Raw genomic sequence first — 24396 nt, 5'->3', positions numbered from 1 at the left:
TTTAATTTACTAGAATCAAGAAGATTTTTTATTTTTTTTCATTTTTCCTTCCCATGAATGGTCTAAAATCACGATTTAAACTGAATATTTCAAAACCATACTCATCAAGCCTAATATCAGTTTTCATCATTTTGCAAGCATTGTTTTTGTCTGATTTTACTATTAAATCTTTCTTTTCTTTGCAGTTTTTTGAGATGCCAAGACAAAGCAATCAAAGCCCTTGATATCTACAAACGAGCCAATCAGCAGGTCATGTTGTCCATTGATTTTACAGAATGTCAGTTTGTGGTTAAATATTCTTTATCAACACCTAAAGTGTTCATTGGTATATCTTTTATGTTGTAGCATTCATTATAGAACTGAAGTCTCCATAACTAAAAACGTTTTTACTAGATATGGTGTTTTGTTGAAAAAAATTGTTTATTTCTGTAACCTGGAAACCTTTCTGATTTCTATGACATTTGCAAAGGATTAGAACTTGCTAGGAATTTCCAGTTTCCTGTTTTGAGAGAGGTATTTGATGCCATGAGACGGATTTAGAGTTTTCACTAGTTATTTCATTCTTTCAATTGCAGTGATTTATGACTTTATTGTCCTAATCTTTCTCAGCCTCCATAATCCTTTCTTACAACTATGGAAGAGTATATCAAAGAGGCACCACGTGTTGTTTCTGTTCCTAGTGAGGCATTGGTAAGTGTCATTACTATGCTAGACAGTCCTATAAATTTTCCAATTTATGATTTGTTGATGTTACAGGTCCTTTTGTTTTATTGTTACTAGTTTTATATTTTTAAACAGGCATTAGAAGCCAAGGATTTTTTGGAAATAGGATTCATAGATCTTGACTAAACTAATTAAGAAAATAGTTCTTGCTTGGCTAAGTGGCAGAAAAGGATGTATGGTGTTGCATATTCAGTTTATGCTTTCTTTTGTCTCTTTTTGTGTGATGCATGCATGTCAACTTATTCTTCCTTGACAAGGGATATCATTGTTAGAGGTTAAATACTGCAGGACTAATATCTGGTCATTTGAAACAGCTTCAATTGACATACAGACCAGACGAAGGTCCTTCTAAAAATGTCAAATCATCCGATGATGAACCTGAGCCACCTCCTTCAGATAATGTTATTGTCTCCAATGTTGAGATCCTGTTCCTACAACCGCTCCTCAGAACAGCATAGACAATGGAGATTTGCTTTGTAATTTAGATTTTAACTTGGTGTATGTTATTTAAACTCTGATGCAGGAGGAGTCCAAAACACTAATATTAGAAAGACTTGCAACATATAAACACAATATTAGCACTAATAATTTAATATAAATGAATATTTAGTGATACAAAAATTAAATATATTATAGAATCTTGTAACAAAATTAGATAATATTAATATCAATTACAAGTCCATCAGAAAGCCCAAACAAAAAATACAGGTTTTTCCGGTTTTTATGTTAAAAAAACCAAACCAAACTGAACCGAAGTCGGTCAGTTTGAACCAGTTCCAGTTTAAATTTTTTAGTTTTTCAAAATTTTATTTTGGTTATTTTTTTAGATAAAAATCGAACCGAACCGAAAATGATCACCCCTAACTTCCATAATATATTCAACAAAACAAACTTAATCAAACCCTTAGTTTATTTATTTTTTCACATTCATTACTATTTGTTGCTTGTATGTGTTTATTGTCAAATTTTCCTTTAAATTGGTAGCATGATCCTTTTAAACAACACAGGAACTAGTACAATTCAAATAACTCAAAAATACAAAACTTTTTTGTTTATGATAATAATGTTATTAGCAATCCACTTATATATATATATACTAGTAATCCACTTCATTTTATGAAGTTCCAATATCACAATATTTGGTTCTATTTGATTTGTTTTCCTTGATAACATATTGGGGTTAATTATTATTTTTTTCATCCATGATAAGAGTGACTTTAAAATCCCAATAATAATATTCTTATAAATAATTAGGAAGTGTAATCCACATGAGAAAATTAAGAAAAAAACTTGAACTCTAATTAGAAATTTGATTCATAGGCATAACGGGGAGAGATAACAAATAGAATTGAGAATTAATTATGCATAAAAGCATGATTTCAACATCTTGGTAAGTCACGAGGAGGTTTAAGAATTCGAGCTTGAGAAGAAACACCATTTTTCACAAGAAACACCATTCCCATTCCCCATGTTACATGACGCTCGATATGGCAATGTAGTAGCCACACTCCTGCATGTTAACAAGTATAATATTAATTCAAGATATGTACAAGATAATATTATTGTATGAATATATAATTATATAAGTGTGGAACTAACAACTCGATCTAAAATAATCAAATTAAAATAAAGGACACAAGTGAGAAAGTAAACAAATTGAAGATGAAGAGAAAATATAAAAGTATTTAGCAAATAAGTAGATACTTTTTTTTGCAATAAATGTTGAACTACTTTTGGTGAGTTTAATTTGTTTTAGAGCTTACGCCACACAAGTTTTTCATTCCAAGAAATTAGGCACCTAACCCAAACTATTATATACTTAAATTAAATTGAGAAACTCTTGAAAGTTTTAGGGCGGGTCAACCCATGTTTTTTAAAAAAATTAATTTTTTTGTTAAAAATTAATTTTTTTTATGTTTTTGGATTGTTTTGATGTGCTGATTTCAAAAATAATTTTTTTTTAAAAAAAACATTATTTTGATACATTTCTAAGCGAAAAACATTTTGAATCACAACCATAATCTCAAACTAGAGTTATTTGTAGGTTTTCTCTTGCTATAAAATAATTAAAGTAGCTTAAAACCATTTACTTTTCTTTATGTAAAGTTGTGATGCAAGGTTTTGATTGTTAGTAGGGTTGTGATCGTTGTTCATTATGATGCTCATTGTCGACAATAATTGCATTTATTAATTTATGCTCATAATTCCTTATATTAAATGAAAAGATACATTAATGTTTGATATGAGATATGATTGTTTATAAGAAAAACATGAAGATGTAACTAAAGGATGCATTTCTTTATATGAACGCAATTATGAAAAAGACATTATAAATATTTACTTATTTTTACATATATATATATAGCTGGACATGCTCTTAATCACTTTAGTTTGTTAACAAGATGATTAACATAATATGCACCTTATGGAATTCTTTTCATAGATAATATTATTTTTCTCCAAAATAAATAAAGTTTTCAAATTGATTAGTGTTTTTACTCTCTCAATTATGTAAAAAAAATTATATATATAAAACCTAAAGACTTTGATTGAGTTGAATAAATTCTAAAATAATATATAGTTAGCGTCTCGGAATATAGAAGACAAAAACATTAGAGATAAAGAGAACATGTTTTTATGTATTTTTTATTTTAAAAATATAAAAATTCATTATAAAATTATTTTAGAGGACAGATTTATTTTATGTTTTTATCTTTTTTTGTATTTATCTTTTTTATCTTAAAACACTAACCAAATAGAATGAAGGCTACATTTCAGTCCTTCAAAAATTTTATGTTTATTTTTGCACATAACCTATAGTTTTATTTATTAGAAGCTTTGTTCTTTCTCAAGTTTCAATGTAGCCCATGACATTTCAGTAGTTGGAATTCGCAGCAATGCAAGACACCCCCACTAGGTTTAATTTTACCTAGAAATCTAGCCAACTAGCTACTAAAAAGTCACAACTAGAATATACAAGGCATGCATGGGGGACATTACAGAACAATATTACATTACATCAAGGATAGAAATAGAAAGAAAAGTAAAATTACTTCAATTTCTTACCTGGGTTATCTGCTCTGAATCTGATCGCTGCCCATCCATTATGAGGAACTCCAACTGTAGTCTCCTCAGGTGGATCAACAAGATTATATCTTGAAGGATCCTTACTGGGATCAAAATTCCCAAATCCCCATCCAACCACGTAAAAGCTGTAGCCATGTAAATGGATGGGATGGTTATCAGCAGCTAATACATTTGTCCCTTGAAGAATGATCTCAACACTTGCATTGTACTTCAAAACCCTCACCTCAGTACCAAAACTTGGTGTCAAAAGGTTAGCTGGGAGATTCTCAGCAGTGTAATTGAACTCATTAGGAGGCTTACGAGGAAAATTCCTTTCAAAAACACCAGCAACCCCATAATAGTAAGCTTGAAGGATGTCCAAAGATGGAGGATTTACAAAGCTAATGTTATTCATACTAGCTGCAAACCTCTTACCAAAGGGACCCGCGCAAGGCTTATCAGTACTGCAGTTAAGGAGGTTGACAGATATGGTAAAGAACAAACGAGTGTCAACTTTTTGTGGAACGTGGGCTTTTACTGGACTCCGAAACTGCTTAGTGAAGTCTGTGGATGCTTGTGTTCGATTGTATGGAGGAAGAGGTGAAAAATGAGGAGATTTCGGCAGATGATAAATGCCATGGTATTCTACGATGGCTGTTGTTGTTGTGTTATCGAAACCAGCCCCAAAAGCACTCGAGTATGCCCTAGAAGCCATGGAATAGTGGCTGGGAGGTTGGTTTGCTTCAAATAACACATCCATGGTTTGGCCAGGGGTGATCATTAGATAGTCTGATGTAAATGGTTTCAAGTAACACCCATCTTTTCCTACTATCGTCAGTTTGTGTTTTGCTATGGAAAAGAACAGATTTTCATCTAATACTGCGTTGATTATCCGAAGGAGATAGGTTTTTCCCTGCTCCACCATCATTTTAAAGGTGCCTGCATGCACAATATATGAAGCAAATCATTTTGCAATCATTTTTCAAAGGTACGCAAGCACCTGTGCCCTCGAACCAAACCAGTTTGAGCAAGAATCTTCCTTGAGCTAGCATATATACGTACCTGCTTTGGAGCATGGATACATATATCCTGGTTCTCCATTGATGGTGAAAGCAGCTGAGAGAGTTGGCTCACCACCTGTTATATTTGCATCTCCAGGTATTTTCATCACATCTTTCTTCCACCACTCTCCTACGTACGTAAAAACCAGCCTCGGCATTATACAAACACACACACACACTCATACTTGCAGCCAGCAATTAAAATCAAGTGTCCCAAACTATTTTATTGCGTCTTATTCATCATCATTCGATTCTTCTTTTAATTGAGATTTTCTTCAATTGAACAATATATTAAGGCAGCAATTAATTTCATCCACCCTCAACAGCACCAATAATAATAATAAATTGAGAATCAATTTTTAACAGAGATATTTTTATAGTTTTAATTTGAGAGACTGAGTTCTCAGCAAAGGTCTCTCTGTCTGTAATAAACCTATTTTTAAATTAATTTTAATTTTTTAAGGGGAGGGGAACACGTGTTAGCTTCTTATTGGTTTCAATTTAAAAAGAAAAAAGAAATATTGATTAAAGACTCAAAAAAACAAATTGTTAAATGTTTTTGACAACTTTATATTCATTTATTACTATAAGTTATTTTTTTAATTTTGTTATTTACATTGGAAATATTTTTGATTTATTTCGAAAAATAAAAAAAAATAAAGTAGCTAATTTTTTATTATTGTACGTTGAGTTGTTTTTAATTTTTGGGCTTTTTTTATTTTATTTTTAGATGAGTTTTAATTTTATTCTCAAAAGCCAAAGAAAGGAAATAAATTTTATATAAATATTATAAAATATCAAAAACATAAAATCATAACTTTTATAACAATTAAATTCAAAACTTATGCCAATTAAACTAGAAGGATAACTTCGTCAAAAATCAATATCACATTGATCTCAAGTATCATTAAACCATAAATTCCTGTAAAAATGAGCACACATATGTTAATCAGAAGAACATATAGATGAATCAACACATGTGAGTTAAAAGAATTTTATATAAATGAGTTATAAATGTTAATTAATGTTTTTTTATTAAGATCTTATTACTATTACTATTATTATTATTATTATTATTATTATTATTATTATTATATAGGGGGAGAGAGAGACCTAGTATAATTGGAAACTCAGCATGGGGCTTGGGGAAGGGATAATGAGATCCATGCTTTGGATAAATAATGAGGGCTCCGTGGACTGTTGCTCTTGCCCAGCTGTTATGCGCATGCCACCATATTGTTCCTTCTTCGGTAGTCAATGTGATTTTGTAGTTAAACCTTCTTCCTGGCTGGATAGGGCACTGTGTGATGTATTCAGGCCCATCTGACCATGGATTTCTTACTTGTCTAGCTCCATGCCTGCCATTTTCATGGCACCATTTCCATAACCCCATGCCCACACCACACAGCAAATTCATCAAACTAACTTTTGTAAAAAAACAGTTTGAATTTTTGTACGTAGGCAAGGGAGCACATACCAGTGGAGAGTGATGTTATATTTTGCTCTATTGTAGACAGTTACTATGAGTTCATCTCCTGTATAGGCTTCCAAAGTTGGCCCTGGGAATTTCCCATTTACTGTCAAGATCTCCTTTGTATTGCACAGTCGAGTAAAGGATGCTGATTTCACCTGCAATAACAACTGGATGAGAGAGGAGATGAAAAGAAGAAGGAGAGATGAGTAGAGAGAGAGAGATGTAGATACCACAAACTTATGATGATGGATCTTCCCGTTTGCAGTGGTGTAGTTCTGAATTATCAGAGAAACAATAAAACCTAAAAGCCTGAGAATCTTAACCATTGGAGGAGCAGTCTTGAAGCTCCTCCTCCTCCTCATATATCTGCCTAATTAAAATGCACTGTTCTTGTCGTCGTCATCGTCGTCGTCGTAAGTTTATCATACGCTCATAACCTTTTGCTTTCCAGCTTTGATGCCTTGGAGCATTCAGTCCTAACATGGGGACCCTTCCTTAAATAGTTAAAATAATTAATATTGTATTTATGTTTCGTATCTTTATGTTTCGTAATATATATATGTGTATATAATTTTTCTATTTTAGTGATAAGCAAATTGGTCAACTTGTGTATTAGATTCATCTCTCCTTTTGATAAAAATTAAGAGACTATTCGTCATTTTCAATTCATATTTAATAAAATAAGGTATTTCTAATTCTTATTTCCTAAAACAGATTTTTTTTTCTTTTTTTGCCACATAGGATTTCGGTTAGCATTTCATTTTATTTCTTAATAAACTAGATTATTTCCCGTGTTAATTCTCGATCAATCCAATATTAAAAGATAAAATTAAAAAAAATCCGAGTCAACCAGTCTAAACCGTGATTCTGATCATAAAACCGTAATAGATAGAAAGAAAATAATAATATATTATGAATTGAAACCCTTTAGTTTGTATTTATTTGAATTCTACTAAATGGAATTCAATTCATAAAAAATATGCAAAAGCAAATCAAAGGGAAGGTAATCAAAGAAGAGACCCTCTGATATTTATTTTAAAATTAACATTAACAATAACATTTTAAATATACCAACATTCTTCTTTTCTCTCCAAATCAGAGAGGAGACCCTCTGATTTGCTATAGTACTTCCTCTTAAAATTAACATTAAAAATAATAATTCAAAAATATCATTTTTAATTTTTTTTCCTCAAAAACCCTACAAATTAACTTTATCTCATCAATAACTATATCTCTACTAGAACCTCTACTTTCTCTTTCCTATCTCCTTTTCTAACTCCACCTTCTTCAACACCCCTGCTTAATTTCTTCAACAAAACCAAATCATGTAATTCTTATATTCTTGGCAAAACAACATCATCAACAGATTGTAGAGTTTATACTCTAAAATCTTGTATAGGGAGGAGTTGCACTTGATTCATAATTTTATGATCGGTATACTGGCGGTAGGTATAATTTCATTTTGCTATGATACATGGAGCTATCTGTAACTGGTAAGATGTGTAGTCGTTAGTTTGTTTTCTTGTGATGTATATTTGTTTTTTTCTCTCTCTCAATATTTCAGCAAATGCTTAAATACCCAGAGGATCTTCTAGCATGCATGTTTGATATGTATCCATTGACCAGAAAAAATAACTTAATATTTATCTTAGTTTCTTCCATATAATTTAGCCTTTTTCATAAAGCATAGCTTGAATGATGTTCGTCTTCTTATCTGTACAATAGTTGTTTCTACAAAACCGACTTTCAAACATATTCTTAATGAAGACCCAAAAAATCCAAGTAGCTTAGGAGCAAAGCTTATATGTTGGATAATCTGTTAATCTCCTGGTTCTAGCAATCTAATTCATTCTTCCTAACTAAGGTGGTTAATTGCTAGTCCCTAGTTCCTAGTTAGCCAAGGTGATCGGTGGTTGATACCTATAAAAGTTCTTCTTTGGTAGATTTGAAGACTCTCAGATGCTTAAGTAAGTATCTTTTTAGAGAGAGAGTGAAATGATATTTTAGAGAGAGATGCTCATAAAATATGTATATAGTAGAGAATAGAGATTTGTGAACCAAGAGCTTGAAGGATTTATAAGGTATTTATAGCTCACAAGTATTGTCCTCTTGTATAAAGAAGGAACTAGAAAGTAATTTCCTTCTGATAATATCAATGAGGGATAAATATTTCTTACACATCATTAACATTAATGAAAAAGTGGTAGATCTTTATAAGACTTTTATACATCTAAGGGTGTTGAGAGATGAGTATCTTTAACCTTAATATTTTATATTAAGGGTCACAAGAATAAGCAAACAAAGTCATATGGTCCAATATAGGGCTTAGAAAGTTTGTTAATTCTATATACATTCATTCTCATATATATTTGGGCTTGGTGTATGGTTGAATCCAAGAATGTTAGGTTTGGCAACTTGTCAAACCTACATGTACTTGGTATCAGCATGTAGTTAAGTCCAAGGATGTTGGGTATGGAAGTTTGTTAGACCCACATGTATTTGGACTCAGCTTGTAGCTAAGTCTAAAGATGTTGGGTTCGATAGCTAGCCATACCCACATGTACTTGGGTTCAACGCGTAGTTGAGTCCAAGGATGTTGGGTCTAGCAGCTAGCCACACCCATATGTACTTGGGCTCAGCGCGTAGCTGAGTCCAAGGATGTTGAGTCCGGCAGTTAGCCCCACTCAAGGATGTTGAGTCTTACAGCGTGCCACACCCATATATATTTGGGCTCAACATATAATTAAGGCCAAGGATGTTAGATCTAATAGCTTGCTAGACCCACATGTATATAGACTCAATATGTAGCTGAGCCCAAGGACATTAGGTCCAGTAGCTTGCTAGACCAATATGTACTTGGGTTCAATGCGTAACTAGGCCCAAAGATATTGGGTATGGCATCTTGCGCGTAGCTGAGCTCAAAGAAGATTGGTCTGGCAGCTTGTTAGACCCACATAACATTGGGTTATCACTTTACCTCACCTTTTTTAAACATGGATTCAAGCAAAAATAACATATATAAAACATGTTGATCCGTCAATAACCCTCAAGTCTTTGTGTATTAAATACGCAATGATTTGAAAGGTTATCAACTTTAATGAGAGTTGTTTTTACCTGAGAGTTATATGTCCCATCAATCAGAGACTTTTTGCCTTTCTCATGAGATTTGTTTGTCTCATGTAGAACTGTTAGGATTCTTCATGGTCAAGTGGCTCATCTTTATTGATAAATGAAAAGACCTTTTACCTTTCACATGGGATTTGTTTATCCCACATAGAACTATAGGATTCATTGTGGCTAAGTGGCTTGTCTTCAATAAAAGAGGTGCCCCTTGGGAAACAAAATGACAATGTGTGTTCAATACAATATTTGAGTAGATTTTTGGTGATCTGAGATGATATGAAAGGTTATTCAATGATGAGGGTGAACAGTTATTTCTTTTATAACCTTAGTCATTCTAACTTTGATCATTTCTTTTACTTTTACTCTTTGTCACTTGTGATAAACAATTTTGTTAAAAAATCCCTTAGCCGATTTTTCCCTAATTTGAGAAGAAAACTTCTTTGTAGGTATTTTCCACCAAAAGCTTCTTTCTTCTTCATATTTTTTAATGTCAAGATAGACCTAAAAGAGTTGGATCTAACTTTAGGAATACGGATATTACTACCTCCATTGAGGAGTTTAGGTTTCAAACTGAAACTAAAGGAAGTAACAGGGGATGGGGGTGCATTAGATTGGGCCCTAGAATTAGAGAGTGGATCCCCAGTGTCCATCTTTGGTAGGGGGAAAGTATTTATCCCCGTAAAAAAGTTTTTTCCCCTGTTATTACCAAGGAACCTTAGGGGAAAGAAAGGCTGCCTCAGACCCCCAAGGATATTGCCCTTAGTATAATAGGTGTAAAGGGTCTGACATTTGTTAATGGTCGGCTGTCATGAGAGTACATAACTCAAATGTTTGTTAGAGTTAAACGTATAAGTCTACCAACCTTAGGCTCTATCCAAGGTTAATTTGAAATTGCAACCTTTTTTTGTATGTATGTGTTGGGGTATTCCTTCCATCTACATGGATTTGTGAGGAAAGTTTTTAGATACTTCAAGTTGGGTCCAAGCTAGTTTCACCTTAATAGGTGGATAATCTTATCCGCCTTTCATAAATTTCTTAGGTTTGTTAGAATCGAGCCTACAATTAATTTCTTTAGGACCAGTTACCATCTGGTCGCTGACATCGATGGTGGTAATGACATGTGTTGGCTTTTTTCCTTCGCCAATAGACCCATATAATCCATGAAGGGAACCTTGTGGAGCAAACCTATGAATGTCAAGAAATTAAAGAGGGTGGCTGATAATTAGGTATACTAGGCTAATCAGCCCAAGAGATGGGATGCAATATATTTGGGGTTGTTTATATTATTGAAGGGTACCTCCCCTTGATGTGAACAATGGGCCTTGTGATCCCGAATAAGGAGAAAATGTGTGTTGTGTTGGGATCGGCCTCAACCAAGTACAACTTCAATAGGATGGCCAAAGGGATTACTAGACCATGTAGCAAAGTATATATCTTATCCCTTGTTTTTTATGCTTCTAGGTTCATTATTGACTTTTTTTTTGCAGGATTAATAACTGAAAAAGGATGAGAAACTTCAGCAAGGTTTGTAAAGGAGAGTTCAAGAAGAGGATCTTCGTCTCTTAACTTGAGTGGAGGCAAGACTATAAAAGAGATGGAAGATGACCATTGTAGATGAACTTTTTGTTCCTGAGCTCACCTTTTTTTAGGAAACAATGGCAAGAGCGAAGACTCCCGCAGAAAATAAAATTGAGGGTCAAGCAAATCTAACTCCTTTTAAAATAATTACGGGCATTGCTACCTGTTTTAAGAGAAAGAGATTCTCCACCCTTGTGAATACTAGTATTCCAGCCTTACCTATAAAGGCTCCTATGAATACTGGTATTCTCCACCCTCAATCTTGCTTGCAGAGGCTATAACTAATGGGTTATCTATATGAAATGTTCTTAAGAACACATAACATAGGTTTGAGAGTGTTTTTTCAGCCTTGTTCTTGGTTAAACTCCCTTCAGTTCCCCCACCCTAATCGAGAAAGAGAGGCAGGTCATAGAGACTATTATTGGTGAGAGATTTGGCTTTAGAGAGGTTGACCTTAAAGTGGTAAAGCAGTTAGAAAGTATTCTCACCATTCCTTCAAACATCTTGATGATGTCTAATGAGAACTACAACTGTCATATAGCCTTTACATAATAAATGAATTTTAATGTAAAGAACTCTCTCGTTTGAACTTTTTATTTTAGTTTTATAACTATTATTCCTAACAATCTTATTTTTGGGAGGATTTTATGATATGTGCCTATTCCAATAAGCATTAAATGGCTAAAAGGAAACATGTATGGAAGGACATTGCCAAGCATAGAGCAAATGATGCTACTCAATTTTTTACTCACCTTTTTGATAAAATTTTCGGAAAATCAAAAAATAGCAAAAAACAATGAAAATCCAAAAAATATATATTTTTAATATATTTGCATCTTTTTTAGCATTTTCAGCGTCGTCTCAAAAGAATTTAAATTTTTAAAGGTTTTTTGAACGCGTTCGACTTTTCACGCGTCATTTTTAAAATCATTGATTTTCCTCATTTAAGTCGATGTTGATATTGCTCGTTTTCAAAAAATATAAAAAAAATAAGAAAAAATCAAAATTTACAAAAAATGAAAGTTGAGGGACTAATTTTGAGGACCAAGCAACATTTTTCCTATAAATATAAGTCAAAAAAATTTCCAAATGGAGGAAATTCACAAAAGGAGAGGGGGCAGTTTGGAGAGTTAAAAAAAAAGGGAAACCGTAAATCTATCTCTTCTCCAAGCCGCCGCCGCCCCCCCAGCTTGGACCTCATGGGTTTCTTCTCCTCACCCATCTCCTGCAGTCGCTCAACCCCCCCTCCCCCGAGCTTTTGCTCCATCTTCTTCTCCTCTCTCAGCCAACAACACAGATGCCTCCACCTGAACCAGTCGTCCCTATCTTCCCTTCCTTTCAGCGTCGTCCCCCTCCTCTCAACAGCAGCGTCTCGCCTCAGCACAGCCTAGACAACCGCTGCACCTCCATCTCCCACAGCGGACAAGCTCCCCTCCACCAGTCGCTCGCCACAGATACCCGGCCAAGACCTTCCCTCTGCACACCATAGACCTGCCCGTCTTCTCCCTCCAACAGCACCCTCAGACCCAACAGCCTCCAGCGGCAGCCTGAACATAGCGACACCTACAGATCAGCAACCATCCTTCCTCCTTCTGCCAGCTACCCGAAGTGGAGGGGAAGACGAAAAACTCATAGAAGAACAGATCTGCAGTGAAGTAGATCTAAAGAAGAAGAGAGAGAGAGAGAGAGAGAGAGAGGCAGATCCGAAAACCATGAAAGAAGATTAAAACAGTTTGCTTGTTGCGTTTTTTGGTGTTTTGCAGGTCACCGCTGGCGAGGAGGGGAAGAAGAGAGGAAGTCGTGACTGACCCTCCTGCTTGCATGGGTTTTCTTGCGACAGCGCGTGAACCCACGCGCCGCCACTATTCTAGTGGTGCAGAAGGCCTTCCCTGCAATTCCTAGAGTTTTGGGGTTTATTTTGTAAATTTAAAATTGTTAATGTACTTTTTGTTTAGTTTTTTGAATTTTTATAATTTGTAATGTGCAAATATGGATGTAAGAATGGAAAACAAAAAAGGGGGGAAATATAGTGAAAGTGAATGTGTGTTTGTATTTTTTTATGAATGTTTTTTTAATGATAAATTGCAAAGAATAAAGAAGAATTTAATATTTTGATTTGCTCACGGTCAAGGATTATGAACTTACATGTAAGTCGTATTTCTAATATCTGATGAAAAGACAAAATTTTTAAAACTTCTTTAACACATCAAAGTCGTGAAGCAGCTTACCTCAGGTAGGGTGTGTTAGGGGTGCTAATACCTTTCCTAACCACAACCAATTCCTTACTCGTGAATCTCTGACAAGACCAGTACACCCGGTTTTCCTAGTAGCCCTCAATTAAATACTAGGTGGCGACTCCCAAGGTGAAATAGCTAGACTCCGATCTGCTTGAACAAGTGTTGAGCATCAAATGGAAAGGGAATGTCTGCACAGTCTTCTGTGGGAACACTACTTGTCCACGTCCAATTGAAGCTGCACATCTCATTTTAAGTCATGAACAATAACAACAATGCCTTCAGTCATAAACTAATGACAACCTTTGTTCTTGTTCAGTTGCATTGTTAATTGTTCATCGCCTCCATATCTTCTAATGGCACCAAATAACTGCTAGCCTTTTGTGCATGGTGCATTAGTCTTCTTTGAAGTTACCCCAACTGTGAGCTCAATTCCAGTTCAGCAGCACAAGATGTTGGTCTGAAAAAAAATAAAAATGATTAGACACTGAACTTCTACGTGTCAGAGCTCTCTCTGTAGAGATTTATTTGTGGATCTACTAGTGGGGAATGCAAGAGGGGATGTAGTAGTTTCATACGCTATAAAAATTTCTCTCATCAGTTTCAACATCGAAACACTGTAGTAGGTAGAGGAGTCAGACCTGATCGGAAAACATGAGCAGTCATTGAACTTTAAATGTGGTAGAGCTCTCTTTGTAGAGATTTGTTTATGGATCTGTCAGTGGAGAATGCAAAAGGGGATGTAGTAGTTTCATATGCTTTGAAAATTTCTCCCACCAGTGGCACCAGCAAAACACTATAGTGGGCAAAAGAGTCAGACCTGGTCTGAAAATATGAGCAGTCGTCGAACTTCAACGTGGCAGAGCTCTCTCTACAAAAATCCGTTTATGGCACTGTAAGTTGGAAATGCAAGAGGGGATTTATTAGTTGCATATGCTATAAAAATTTCTCTCATCAGTTTTAGCATGAAGACACTGTAGTAGGTTGAAGAGCCAGACCTGGTCTGATAAACATGAGCAGACATCAAACTTCTATATGGCAGAGCTCTCTCTGTAGAGATTTGTTTGTGGATCTGCAAGTGAGAAATCCAAGAGGGGATGTAGTAGTTTCAGATCATCTATAATTTTCTCACACCAGTGTCAGCATTAAAATACAGAAGTAGGGAGAAAAGACAAACCTGGACTAAACAACATGAAGAAGACTGAAACTTCAATAGAGGAGAACTCCCTCTACAAGTGTCTGTTTGTTGCACTGTCTATGAGCAATCGAAGATGAGGTAGAAGAGTTTTAGATTCATTAGGTTCTCTTCTAGTTTTGACAATGTGTGATTCCACACGTCGGTAATGGCGCTGCTATATGTTTTTGTGCGCTGCCAAGATTACCTAGCTATTGAAAGGTTTCCAACAATCCTAAAACAACAACAACAACAACAACAACAACAACAACAACAACAACATTGGAAGATTGACATGAAGTTGTGTGGATTGCTAAAAAAATTGAACAAGCTATCAAAATGGGAAAGATTGAAGGTTCTACCAAGGATTCTAGAACAATGATGAGAGATGAATCAAAAGAAGACTCTGACGGTGTGAAACCTTAATTATATGGTCTAGCCAAGTCTCGCTGTATCATCAACTACTCCAATGTCTTTGCTGAAGATAGACATTCTTTTGTCGTGTGAGTTTATTTACTAGCATTTGCTAGATTCCAGAATTTTTTCCTAACTTTGACAAATACATGCAACCACCGTTTTCTAGGTGGTATAACCCAAACAAGGGACGTGACGTCATGGTAGGGTCCTTGGCCATTGCAATTGAATAGTTGCAAGAATTTCAAGAATTGAGTCCGGAAGTTGGTGAGTAAGAGACGAGGGGAATCTGTGAAGGAAGGTGTCATTGGTTATATTGTTCCCTGAACATCTTCAGAATGGCATGTGATCGAAAATGCTTGGCAAAGCACAAATATTGCCAAAAAAGCTGATCCAAGAATGGTGCTGAATTGTCAATCATTTTGTTGTGAAGTTTTGCCCTTCTGCATTTTGTTTTGGGATCACATTTCATCCTTTAACGAAACATGTCTTTTTCTTTGTCTCTTTGTTGTTCTAAAGTCAAAAGATGTTTAGCATTTTATTTTTGACAAAATATTTTGATCAAACTCCAACATGCAAAATTAAGGCTAATCAATCCTGAAGATTAAAAGTGTTTTGATTGCAGAAATGACTCGATGTTTGCTAGAATGACATGAGGTGACCAAACAAATTTTGAACTCACACACAAAATTGAACCACACACCATATAACTAGGTTTTAACAGTATGCATAATGACGTGTAGTGGATTTTAGTAGTTATGGATTCATGAATCATGATGCTTACAAGTCCCAACCTTAACACTAGACGAGGTCAAAATTTATCGGTTCTAACCAACCTTGCTTGAAATGAGAAAAGGTCCTCTTTGATATCCTTTCACTTTCTAAAGATTATATCCCTTGTAGTCCTATTTTGAGCTGGACAGAATATTCTTTTCATAAAAACCCTAACTAGGATCACACCCCACACTAGGGGCAGATGAGAGATATTTTGAAGACATTGATATAATTAATGGATAAAGAGGAAGGCTTAGAACAAAAGTTCAATGATTGAGAAAATTTTGAGGAAAGCAATGAGAAAGCAAAAAAAAAATTTGAAAATAAAGAAGTTGAAATTGCCTTCACTTAAAGGCAAGTTAAAGATAAAGAAGGAGAACACCTATCAAGTCTAGGAAGCGCAAAAGAAATTTCAATCAAGGAAAGGCACAACAAAAGTCAATGCCAGGAAAAAAAAAAGACTAATCTATAAACGTGACTTTTGGTATCCATTATAAAGCCTCTGATGTTATCAGATGATTGAGGTTGGTTATTCATCAAGGAAAGGTGGATTTGCATTATGACTTATGTCAAGAGAAGACTAATCTTTGAGGTTAACAAGGTTATATGTCGTTTCCTCTACAAAGACAACAATAGAAAAAGAGTTGATGAATAGTTGATGTTGATCCTAGGTCTTTGAAACCCTCAAACATCTTTTGAGCCTGTGAAATTCCTTTCTTTCATAGCCATGAACCATAGCCTACATTATGTGCTTTTAAAAGCTCTTTTTAATCAAGCAAACAATTTGAACCGATAAATAGCACTCTCAAAACTTGAAGAGCTTTTCCATAAGGGTCGTGACTTCATGAATTAAGCTATTGGTTATTATGCATGCTGATAAAATAAGTGCTAAGAAGAGAAACAACCTTTCTTGATAAAGCCTGAGTTTTGACTTGAGCATCTTGTTTTTTTTTTTTTTTTTTGAAATTCTCAAAAAAGGTCACCTCATCACAGACCATAAAAAGATATACCCAAAATCAAATTCTAAAATGGATACAAAGAACCAAAAAAAAAGCCATTTTAGTCTTACAACGGGTCAATTTCTGTTTTCAAAATACATGACAATCAAAAGACTGTATATTTTGAATAACATGTGTTGGATCTTTGATAAAAAAAAAAAAAACTTGATTTTCAAAAGATCTTTTCAAAAAAGGACATCTCTGATTTCATTTCAACAAACTAGACTTTGAATAGACATGATCTTTGAAATATAAGAGTTGATTCCAAAACAAGGAAGATTATCGAACACAGAAGAACATCAATTGAGGATGCGAAATCCTTGATAGAAATGACATTGACGCTCATGGACACTCCTTGAAAAGTTGAGCAGCTGAGGGCAATACAGTGGACCCTAAGAAGGAAAAACAAGCAGTATTCAGATTAGTTATGAGGCAATGAAAGATGATTAAATGATGAATCAATGAACTGAAGACAATGATGTTCAAAGAAAGATAATCAATGAACGAGCACATTTGGATCATACTAGGGGCCCGAACACAGCCGCCTCTACCCGAACCAGCCACCCGAACCAGTCGTCCCCATCTTCCCTTCCTTTTAGCATCGTCCCCCTCCTCTCAACAGCAGCGTCTCCGCCTCAACACAGCTAAGACAACCGCTGCACCTCCATCTTCCACATCGGACAAGCTCCCCTCCACCAGTCACTTGCCACAGACACCCAGCCAAGACCTTCCCTCTGCACACCACAGACCTGCTCACCTTCTCCCTCCGTAGCGCCCGCAGACCCAACAGCCTCCAGCGGTAGCCCGAACACAGCGGCACCTACAGATCAGCAGCCATCCTTCCTCTTTTTGCCAGCTACCTGAAGTGGAGGGGAAGACAAAAAACTCATAGAAGAACAGATCTGCAGTGAAGCAGATCTAAAGGAGAAGAGAGAGAGGCAGATCCAAAAATCGTGAAAGAAGATTAAAATAGTTTGCTTATTGTGTTTTTTGGTGTTTTGTAGGTCATCGCTGGCGATGAGGGGAAGAAGAGAGGAAGTCGTGACTAACCCTCCTGCTTGCCTGGGTTTTCTTGCAGTGGCGCTTGGAGGAGACGCGCCGCCACTGTTCCGGTGGTGCAAAAGGCCTTCCCTGCAATTCCTGGAGTTTTTAGGGTTTATTTTGTAAATTTAAAATTGTTAATGTACTTTTTGTTTAGTTTTTTGAATTTTTATAATTTGTAGTGTGCAAATGTGGATGTAAGAAAGGAAAACAAAAAAGGGGGAAAATATAGTGAAAGTGAATGTGTGTTTGTATTTTTTTATGAATGTTTTTTTTATGATAAATTGCAAAGAATAAAGAAGAATTTAATATTTTGATTTGCTCACGGTCAAGGATTATAAACTTACACATAAGTCATATTTCTAATATCCGATGAAAAGATAAAATTTTTAAAACTTCTTTAACACATCAAAGTCGTGAAGCAGCTTACCTCAGGTAGGGTGTGTTAGGGGTGCTAATATCTTCCCTAACCACAACCAATCTCTTACCCGTGAATCTCTGACAAGACCAGTACACCCCGGTTTCCTAGTAGCCCTCAATTAAATACTAGGTGACGACTCCCAATAAATCAAGCAAACGAGATGAAAAATCATCAACGACGCCGCGTGGCACACGTGCGACAGCAGACTAGACTGCCCTCCAACAGCTAAGGGAGGAAAAAGGCTACAGTGGAGGATAAACAGAAAGACCTCAAGATGGCCTACACCTCATTGAAGGATAGCATTCAAGGTGTTATCCTTCAATTAGGCTTCACTGAAAAATAGCTTTAGGTGGCTTATAATAAAGTTTATGCCTTGAAATAGAGGAAACTTGATGAGAATGACACTCAAGATAGTATGAGGGCTGAGCTCTTCCCTGTCAGGGAAGAAGTCCAGAGCTCTCGATTGTGGTTGTATGCTCTAAGGAATTCTCCTGGAGAGTTCCAAAAGCTTGTTGGAGGGTCTGCAGCTTTGTTCGAGATGGTTGGGGAAAAAATCTTCCTTACCATATCTAACATCTACTTTTTTAATCAATCAAAAGGAATGTAGATGGACTTTAGTGTTGCCTTCCATCCAGTCCATATGCTAGACTTTGCTGACATGTTCCCTACTAAGGCTGCAACTACTCAACATAGAGAATATCTAACTAAGAAGTCTGGCCTTAATGTCTAAGCCCTAACCCCTAATGTCTCCCCAATCATGTAAAAGACCCTGGTCCTGTAAGATTTATCTTTATGTAATGTTTATTATTTTATAAACTACATTTTCATATTTTTTTTCTATGTTGACTCGTGGAGTTTGTATAGGTCTAACGTCTATAGCAAAAATTTCATATAGGATCCAAAGCCCTTATAAAAAAAATTTAAAAGTTTGTATGTGTCCAACACTTATACTTACAAAAATGTTTAGGAGAAAATCCTCTAGATAATTAGTATGGGTTCAATGCCTATACTAACGGCTCTACTCGAAAAAATATATAAATTTTCTAACTTTGGCAATTGAAGTTTAAAGTTTACCTAACCTTAGTAGGATTCGACCCCTACCTGGAACCAAAAGGAAAGAAGAGGTTGTAGGTAGGTCTTTATCTGGATGAATCCCTGACAACTTGGTGAGATGTTCCTATGCATTTTCATTGAAATTGTTACTACTTCACTAAGGAGATTAAGTCAAATCCTTTGAAGAGTTTAGGTCTATTACCCTGAGGATATTGTGTCAACCCCTGCCAATGTGAGTTGTGTAATCGCACTAGGAAGACCATGTTGATCTTTGCCAAGATAAGTTGTGCAAATGTATTAGGTAGAACAAGTCAATCTCATCCTTGGTGATTTGGGGTTTTTGCCCTAGGGATATCATGTCAATCTCTGGCAATGTGAGTTGTGCAATCGCACTAGAAAGACCGAGTCAATCTCATCCTTGATGAGTTGTGCAATCGTAATATGGAGATCATGTTGATCCCAGCCAAGGTAAGTTATGTAATCGCATTAGAAAGACCGAGTCAATCCCATCATTATTGAGTTGATGAGAGTCATTTAGGCACCACCTAGAGAAAATGAAGAACATTGTCATTCTAAATAAATCATTCATTTAGAAGAAACTTATATTCTTAGTCATTGACTATGGTACATTCCTATTGCACTCTAATGTATAGTCAAATTGATGACTTGGGTTTCCATTTTCTTATTGCACGTGGCTGAGCCTAAGGATGTTGGGTCACAGCTCGTCAGATCCATATGTACTTGAGCTCAACGCGTAGCTGAGCCCAAGAATGTTAGGTCTGGTAACTCGTCAAGCTCACATATACTTAGACTCAACGCATAGCTGAGCCCAAGGACGTTGGGTCTCGCATCTCGTTAGGCTCACATGTACTTAGGCTCAACACATAGCTGAGCCCTAGGATATTGAGTTATCACCCTGTCTTTGCTCCTTTTAAACATGGATTTAGGCAAAAATAACATATCTAAAACACGTTGACCAATCAATTCCTAAGATATTCTTTTAATTAAAGCTCTTGTTTGAAAGATTTATTAAAATTAAAATATAAAAAAAAAACACTCAATATCCTCAAGAAGTTACTGATCATTAAGACTCAGAACATTATTCATTATAATAGTGTAATTATAAAATTATCCTTAAACAAAAAAAACCTTTGAACTAGGTATAGGAGGCAAAGTTATTTTTTCACCATGACACAATTGTCTTATACAAATTGTATGGGGTTAGATTGGTCATTTCATCTATTTTATATAGTAAATTAACTAATTTAACCCTAGAATAAAATAATATAATGTCTACTACTCAAGGGTATTTTTGACTTTTTAATTTTTCAGAATAGTGTAATTACTTGATGACCTTAAAAATAAAAACAATATAACTTTCACCCAAAGGTTTTTTTGTCATTTTATATTGGTTTTATTAAAAATTTCAAAGGTACTTAAAGGCATTGTTGTAATTTATATTAATTAAATATGATTTAAAAAAAACTATTTGCGCGTGCGGGGCTATCTGCCCATCAAACGCTGCCTTCCAAGACGGTGTTTGAAAGGTCTCAACACCTCCAACGTAAAGAGATGGCACATACCCCTAACACGCATCAGGATTAACATCAACAACTATTTTGTTTTCTTTTTCTTTTTCTTTTTCTTTTTCTTTTTCTTTCTCCCCACATCAAATTACATGCTAGCCCCTTCAAAAAATCAAACTAACCCCTGCAATTTATTTCCCCTTCACATTTGTTCCTTGTCCTTTTGATTACTCTTTTTTAAATTTTAAATAAGCCATGAAATTACATTTTTTTTTTAATTTCACCCCATTATATTTTTAATCTTTCAAATTTGGTCCTTATTCTTTTTATTACTATTTTTCTATTTTTAATAAATTATAAAATTACAATTTTTTTCCACTTTCAGCCACCTTTCATGTTTTTTTTCTTTTAAATTTGGTCTTTATTCTTTTAACTGCTATTTATTTTGTTTGTGATCATTTTTTAGGTTTTTTGTTTTTTTACAATTTCATCCTTCATGATTTTTTTCTTCCAGACTTAATCTCCTTTCTTTTTATTGTGATCCGTTTTTCTTAGGCAAGTTTTTTAATTTTTCACGATTTCATCCTTCAAAATTAAAATGGTTAGGAATTAAGAAGTTTCTTGATTGAATATGGTTCAAGGATTTCACAGGCTGAGTTTTGAAGATTAGATCGGGTTTAAGAGATTTGTCCGGGTTGACCTGGTTTTTTTTTCCTTTTCGAAAGCTAATGCTTTTTTTTTTACCCTTTTTTAAGATTTTTGCTTTATTATTTTTTACAATTTGCCTTCTATGGTAGTAGTCTCGGGCACAGTTATTAAACCCGGCCCGGCCCGGCGGGTCGACCCGGTGGCTGGACCAGTCCGGGTTTAATAAAAGACCAGCTGTGGCAACAGCCCGGCCAAACCCGGGCAACCCGGCGGGTTGACCCGGAACCCGGGCGAACCCGGACAAGACCCGGTTTTTTTTTTTTTTTTTTTCAAATGTGGGATTTGAAACCCATTAGTATATATACTCTATGTTTCCATGAAAAAAACCATGTTTTTTCAATGTGGGATAAAAACCTTTTGGTTTAAATATTTCAATTTAAAAGGATAACATAGTATCTTTTCAATATAGGATTTAAAGCCCTTTCATATATATACACTATGTTCCCATGAAAAAAACCATGTTTTTTCAATGTGGGATAAAAAACCTTTTGGTTTAAATACTTCAACTTAAAAGGATAACATGGTATCTTTTCAATGTGGGATTTGAAGCCCTTTCATATATATACTCTATGTTCCCATGAAAAAAACCATGTTTTTTCAATGTGGGATTTGAAACCCATTAGTATATATACTCTATGTTCCCAAGAAAAAAATCATGTTTTTTCAATGTGGGATAAAAAACCTTTTGGTTTAAATACTTCAACTTAAAAGGATAATATACTATCTTTTCAATGTGGGATTTGAAACTCATTAGTATATATACTTTATGTTTCCAAGAAAAAAGTTATGTTTTTTCAATGTGGGATAAAAAACGTTTTTAGTTTAAATACTTTAACTTAAAAGCTTAACATAATATCTTTTTAATGTAGGATAAAAAACTTTTTAAAATATTTTTTTAAACTTCATAATATGTATAATCTATATTTACATGGATTTTTTCATATGAAATATTAAAACTTTAATTTTTTTTTAATTTTTCCGGGTTAATCCGGGTTGACCCGAGTTGACCCGGGTTGACCTATGAAACCCGGGACCCGGCCCCTTGGCCGGGTCAACCCCCGGGCCGGGTTTAATAACTATGGTCTCGGGTTCATGACTAGAGTCACCAGTTTCAAATGTTAACATGAGTTGTGAGTTGTCTTTTGTTTTTTTTTTCCTTTTTTAAATTGATTTATTTCAATTTCATTCTTCAACATTTTAATTTATTTGAAATTGGTCTTCATACTCTTATTTTTCCTTTCCTTTCTATTGGGTTATCTCGGTCGTGTGCCCATGATCGCTGGATTTATGGGTTAACTCAGGTTAACTAAGAATTTTTTTGTTACTATAGGGTTAATCTCAGGTTCATGACTAGAATCACCGATTTCAAATGTTAACGAGAATTTACCTTTTTGTGATCTTTTTTAAAATTGAATTATTTTAATTTCATTTTTCAACATTTGATTTATTGAAAATTGGTCTTTGCACTTTTTTTTCATTTCCTTTCTATTGGGTTATCTTGATCATTTTTCTATTTTTCTTATAACTTCATCCTCCATGGGTTTTTTTCTATCAAACTTGATCCTCATGTTTTTTATTACCATCTTTTTTTCCTTGACAAGTTTTCTAAATTGATATTTTTTCATGATTTCATCCTTTAAAATTAAATTAACTTGGTTCAAGGATTTCACGATTTCCATGATCGCAGGGTTTGCGGGTTAACCTAGAAACCTCTCATATTTTTTCCATTGCTTTTTTAAATTAAAATTTTTTATTTTATTTTTGTCCTTCAACATTAAGTTATTTGATAATTGAGTTTCATAATATTATTCAATTTGCTTTCAAATTATGTCACCTTGGTATCACAACTGGGTAAGAGATTTTACATATTGACCCAAATGGGCTCGGATCAATTTTTTTTTGTCTTTTTCAAATTATATTTTTTCTTAATTTTCATCATTCAACATATTATTTACTAGAGATTGACTCTCATCTTTTTTATTTTCATTTTATTTGTGGAGTTATCATGATTTCATTTTATTTATTAGGAATTGATCTTCGAACTTTTTTTCTTGCGTTTATTTCTATAAGATTATCTTAATCTTATATTTATAATCGCAAAGTTTACGAGTTAACGTGGTTTAACTAGGTTTTTTTGTTGTTCTTTTTTAATTTTTTTTAATTTTATTCTTCATCATTGAATTGTTTCATAATTCGAGTGGGCTCAAATTAGGTTTTTTTTTTACTTTTTTTTCTTTGTTATTTTATTTATTTATTATTTTATTTTTTAAAAATTATGTTATTTAAATTGCTAATTAAACCAACAACTCAGATTTTTTTTAATATTTTTTCCCTTGATTTTTTTTTTTTTTTTTTTGTAATCGTGGACACAATCTAGTAATGCATTTAAAACTCCTTTTCAACTAATCGAATTTTTGGCGGTATGAATATTATGTTTATCCGTTGAAAGTTAGTATTTGGGTGCTTTTGGAAATGAATAGGCAGAAGTAGGCCGGCCACATATGAACTTTATAGGGTGCAGACTAGCTAATATTTTTTAGTCTTCCAACTTAAATACGATGATGTTAGATTAAACTATTTTTACGCATTACTTTATTTTCTGAATTATTAATATTGTTAAAATTATATTAATTATTGATTTGTCTATTTAATAATATGACTTATATTGGTCTAATATTTATTTTATTTGAAAAACACTCAAAAAAGTTTATTGGAATATTTCTAGAAGTTTTTTCTCAACATTTCAATGAAAAGATTTTGATTGAAAAGTTTTATTAACAAATATATATATTTTAAAAAAATTCAATAATTATTTAATAAACAATTAATATGATATAGGTCTATTTAAATCTCTTTAAATACTTATATTTTATGTCATTTTAAATAAATATAAAGATCCTTGTAACAAAAAAAAGGTGATTTTTAAATTAAAAGTAAAATAATCTAATTTAAATTATTTCCATGTGTATTTTAAACAAAATAATTGAATTTAATTATATATTTTAGCATTTTATTTTAAAAATAAAAA

The 24396-nt window shown here is 34.1% G+C and overlaps 1 protein-coding gene and 1 long non-coding RNA gene across 2 annotated transcripts; one reads left to right on the top strand and one right to left on the bottom strand.

Moving 5' to 3' along the window:
* The first annotated feature begins 433 nt into the window (after nt 1-433).
* LOC7473020 (uncharacterized) lies at nt 434-1067 on the top strand. Its single transcript, XR_002983194.2, has 3 exons — nt 434-513; nt 610-690; nt 1038-1067. It is a non-coding gene; the product is annotated as an uncharacterized LOC7473020 (long non-coding RNA).
* A 990-nt stretch (nt 1068-2057) lies between these two features.
* On the bottom strand, nt 2058-6718 carry LOC7470534 (laccase-14). Its single transcript, XM_052449449.1, has 6 exons — nt 6555-6718; nt 6328-6479; nt 5964-6208; nt 4852-4980; nt 3790-4728; nt 2058-2233 (listed from the first exon to the last, which is right to left on the bottom strand). Exons 1-6 carry the CDS (start codon nt 6684-6686, stop codon nt 2103-2105), a joined length of 1728 nt encoding a protein of 575 aa, XP_052305409.1. The 5' UTR covers nt 6687-6718; the 3' UTR covers nt 2058-2102.
* Nucleotides 6719-24396: the final 17678 nt, after the last annotated feature.

The sequence above is a fragment of the Populus trichocarpa genome, chromosome 1 (genome assembly GCF_000002775.5).
Source record: "Populus trichocarpa isolate Nisqually-1 chromosome 1, P.trichocarpa_v4.1, whole genome shotgun sequence".
NCBI lineage: Eukaryota > Viridiplantae > Streptophyta > Magnoliopsida > Malpighiales > Salicaceae > Populus > Populus trichocarpa.
The sequence above is the reverse complement of the archived record's forward strand: the minus strand, read 5'-3'. Positions and strand labels throughout refer to the sequence as shown.

What these genes read in the sequence shown, in the direction of transcription:
- LOC7470534 (XM_052449449.1), bottom strand. Translation starts at nt 6,686, where the DNA reads ATGAGGAGGAGGAGGAGCTTCAAGACTGCTCCTCCAATGGTTAAGATT. An exon ending in TGAGTTTCCAATTATACTAG is followed by an intron (nt 4,981 to 5,963) that starts GTCTCTCTCTCC and finishes TTACGTACGTAG; the next exon opens with GAGAGTGGTGGAAGAAAGAT. An exon ending in GTATCCATGCTCCAAAGCAG is followed by an intron (nt 4,729 to 4,851) that starts GTACGTATATAT and finishes TTGTGCATGCAG; the next exon opens with GCACCTTTAAAATGATGGTG.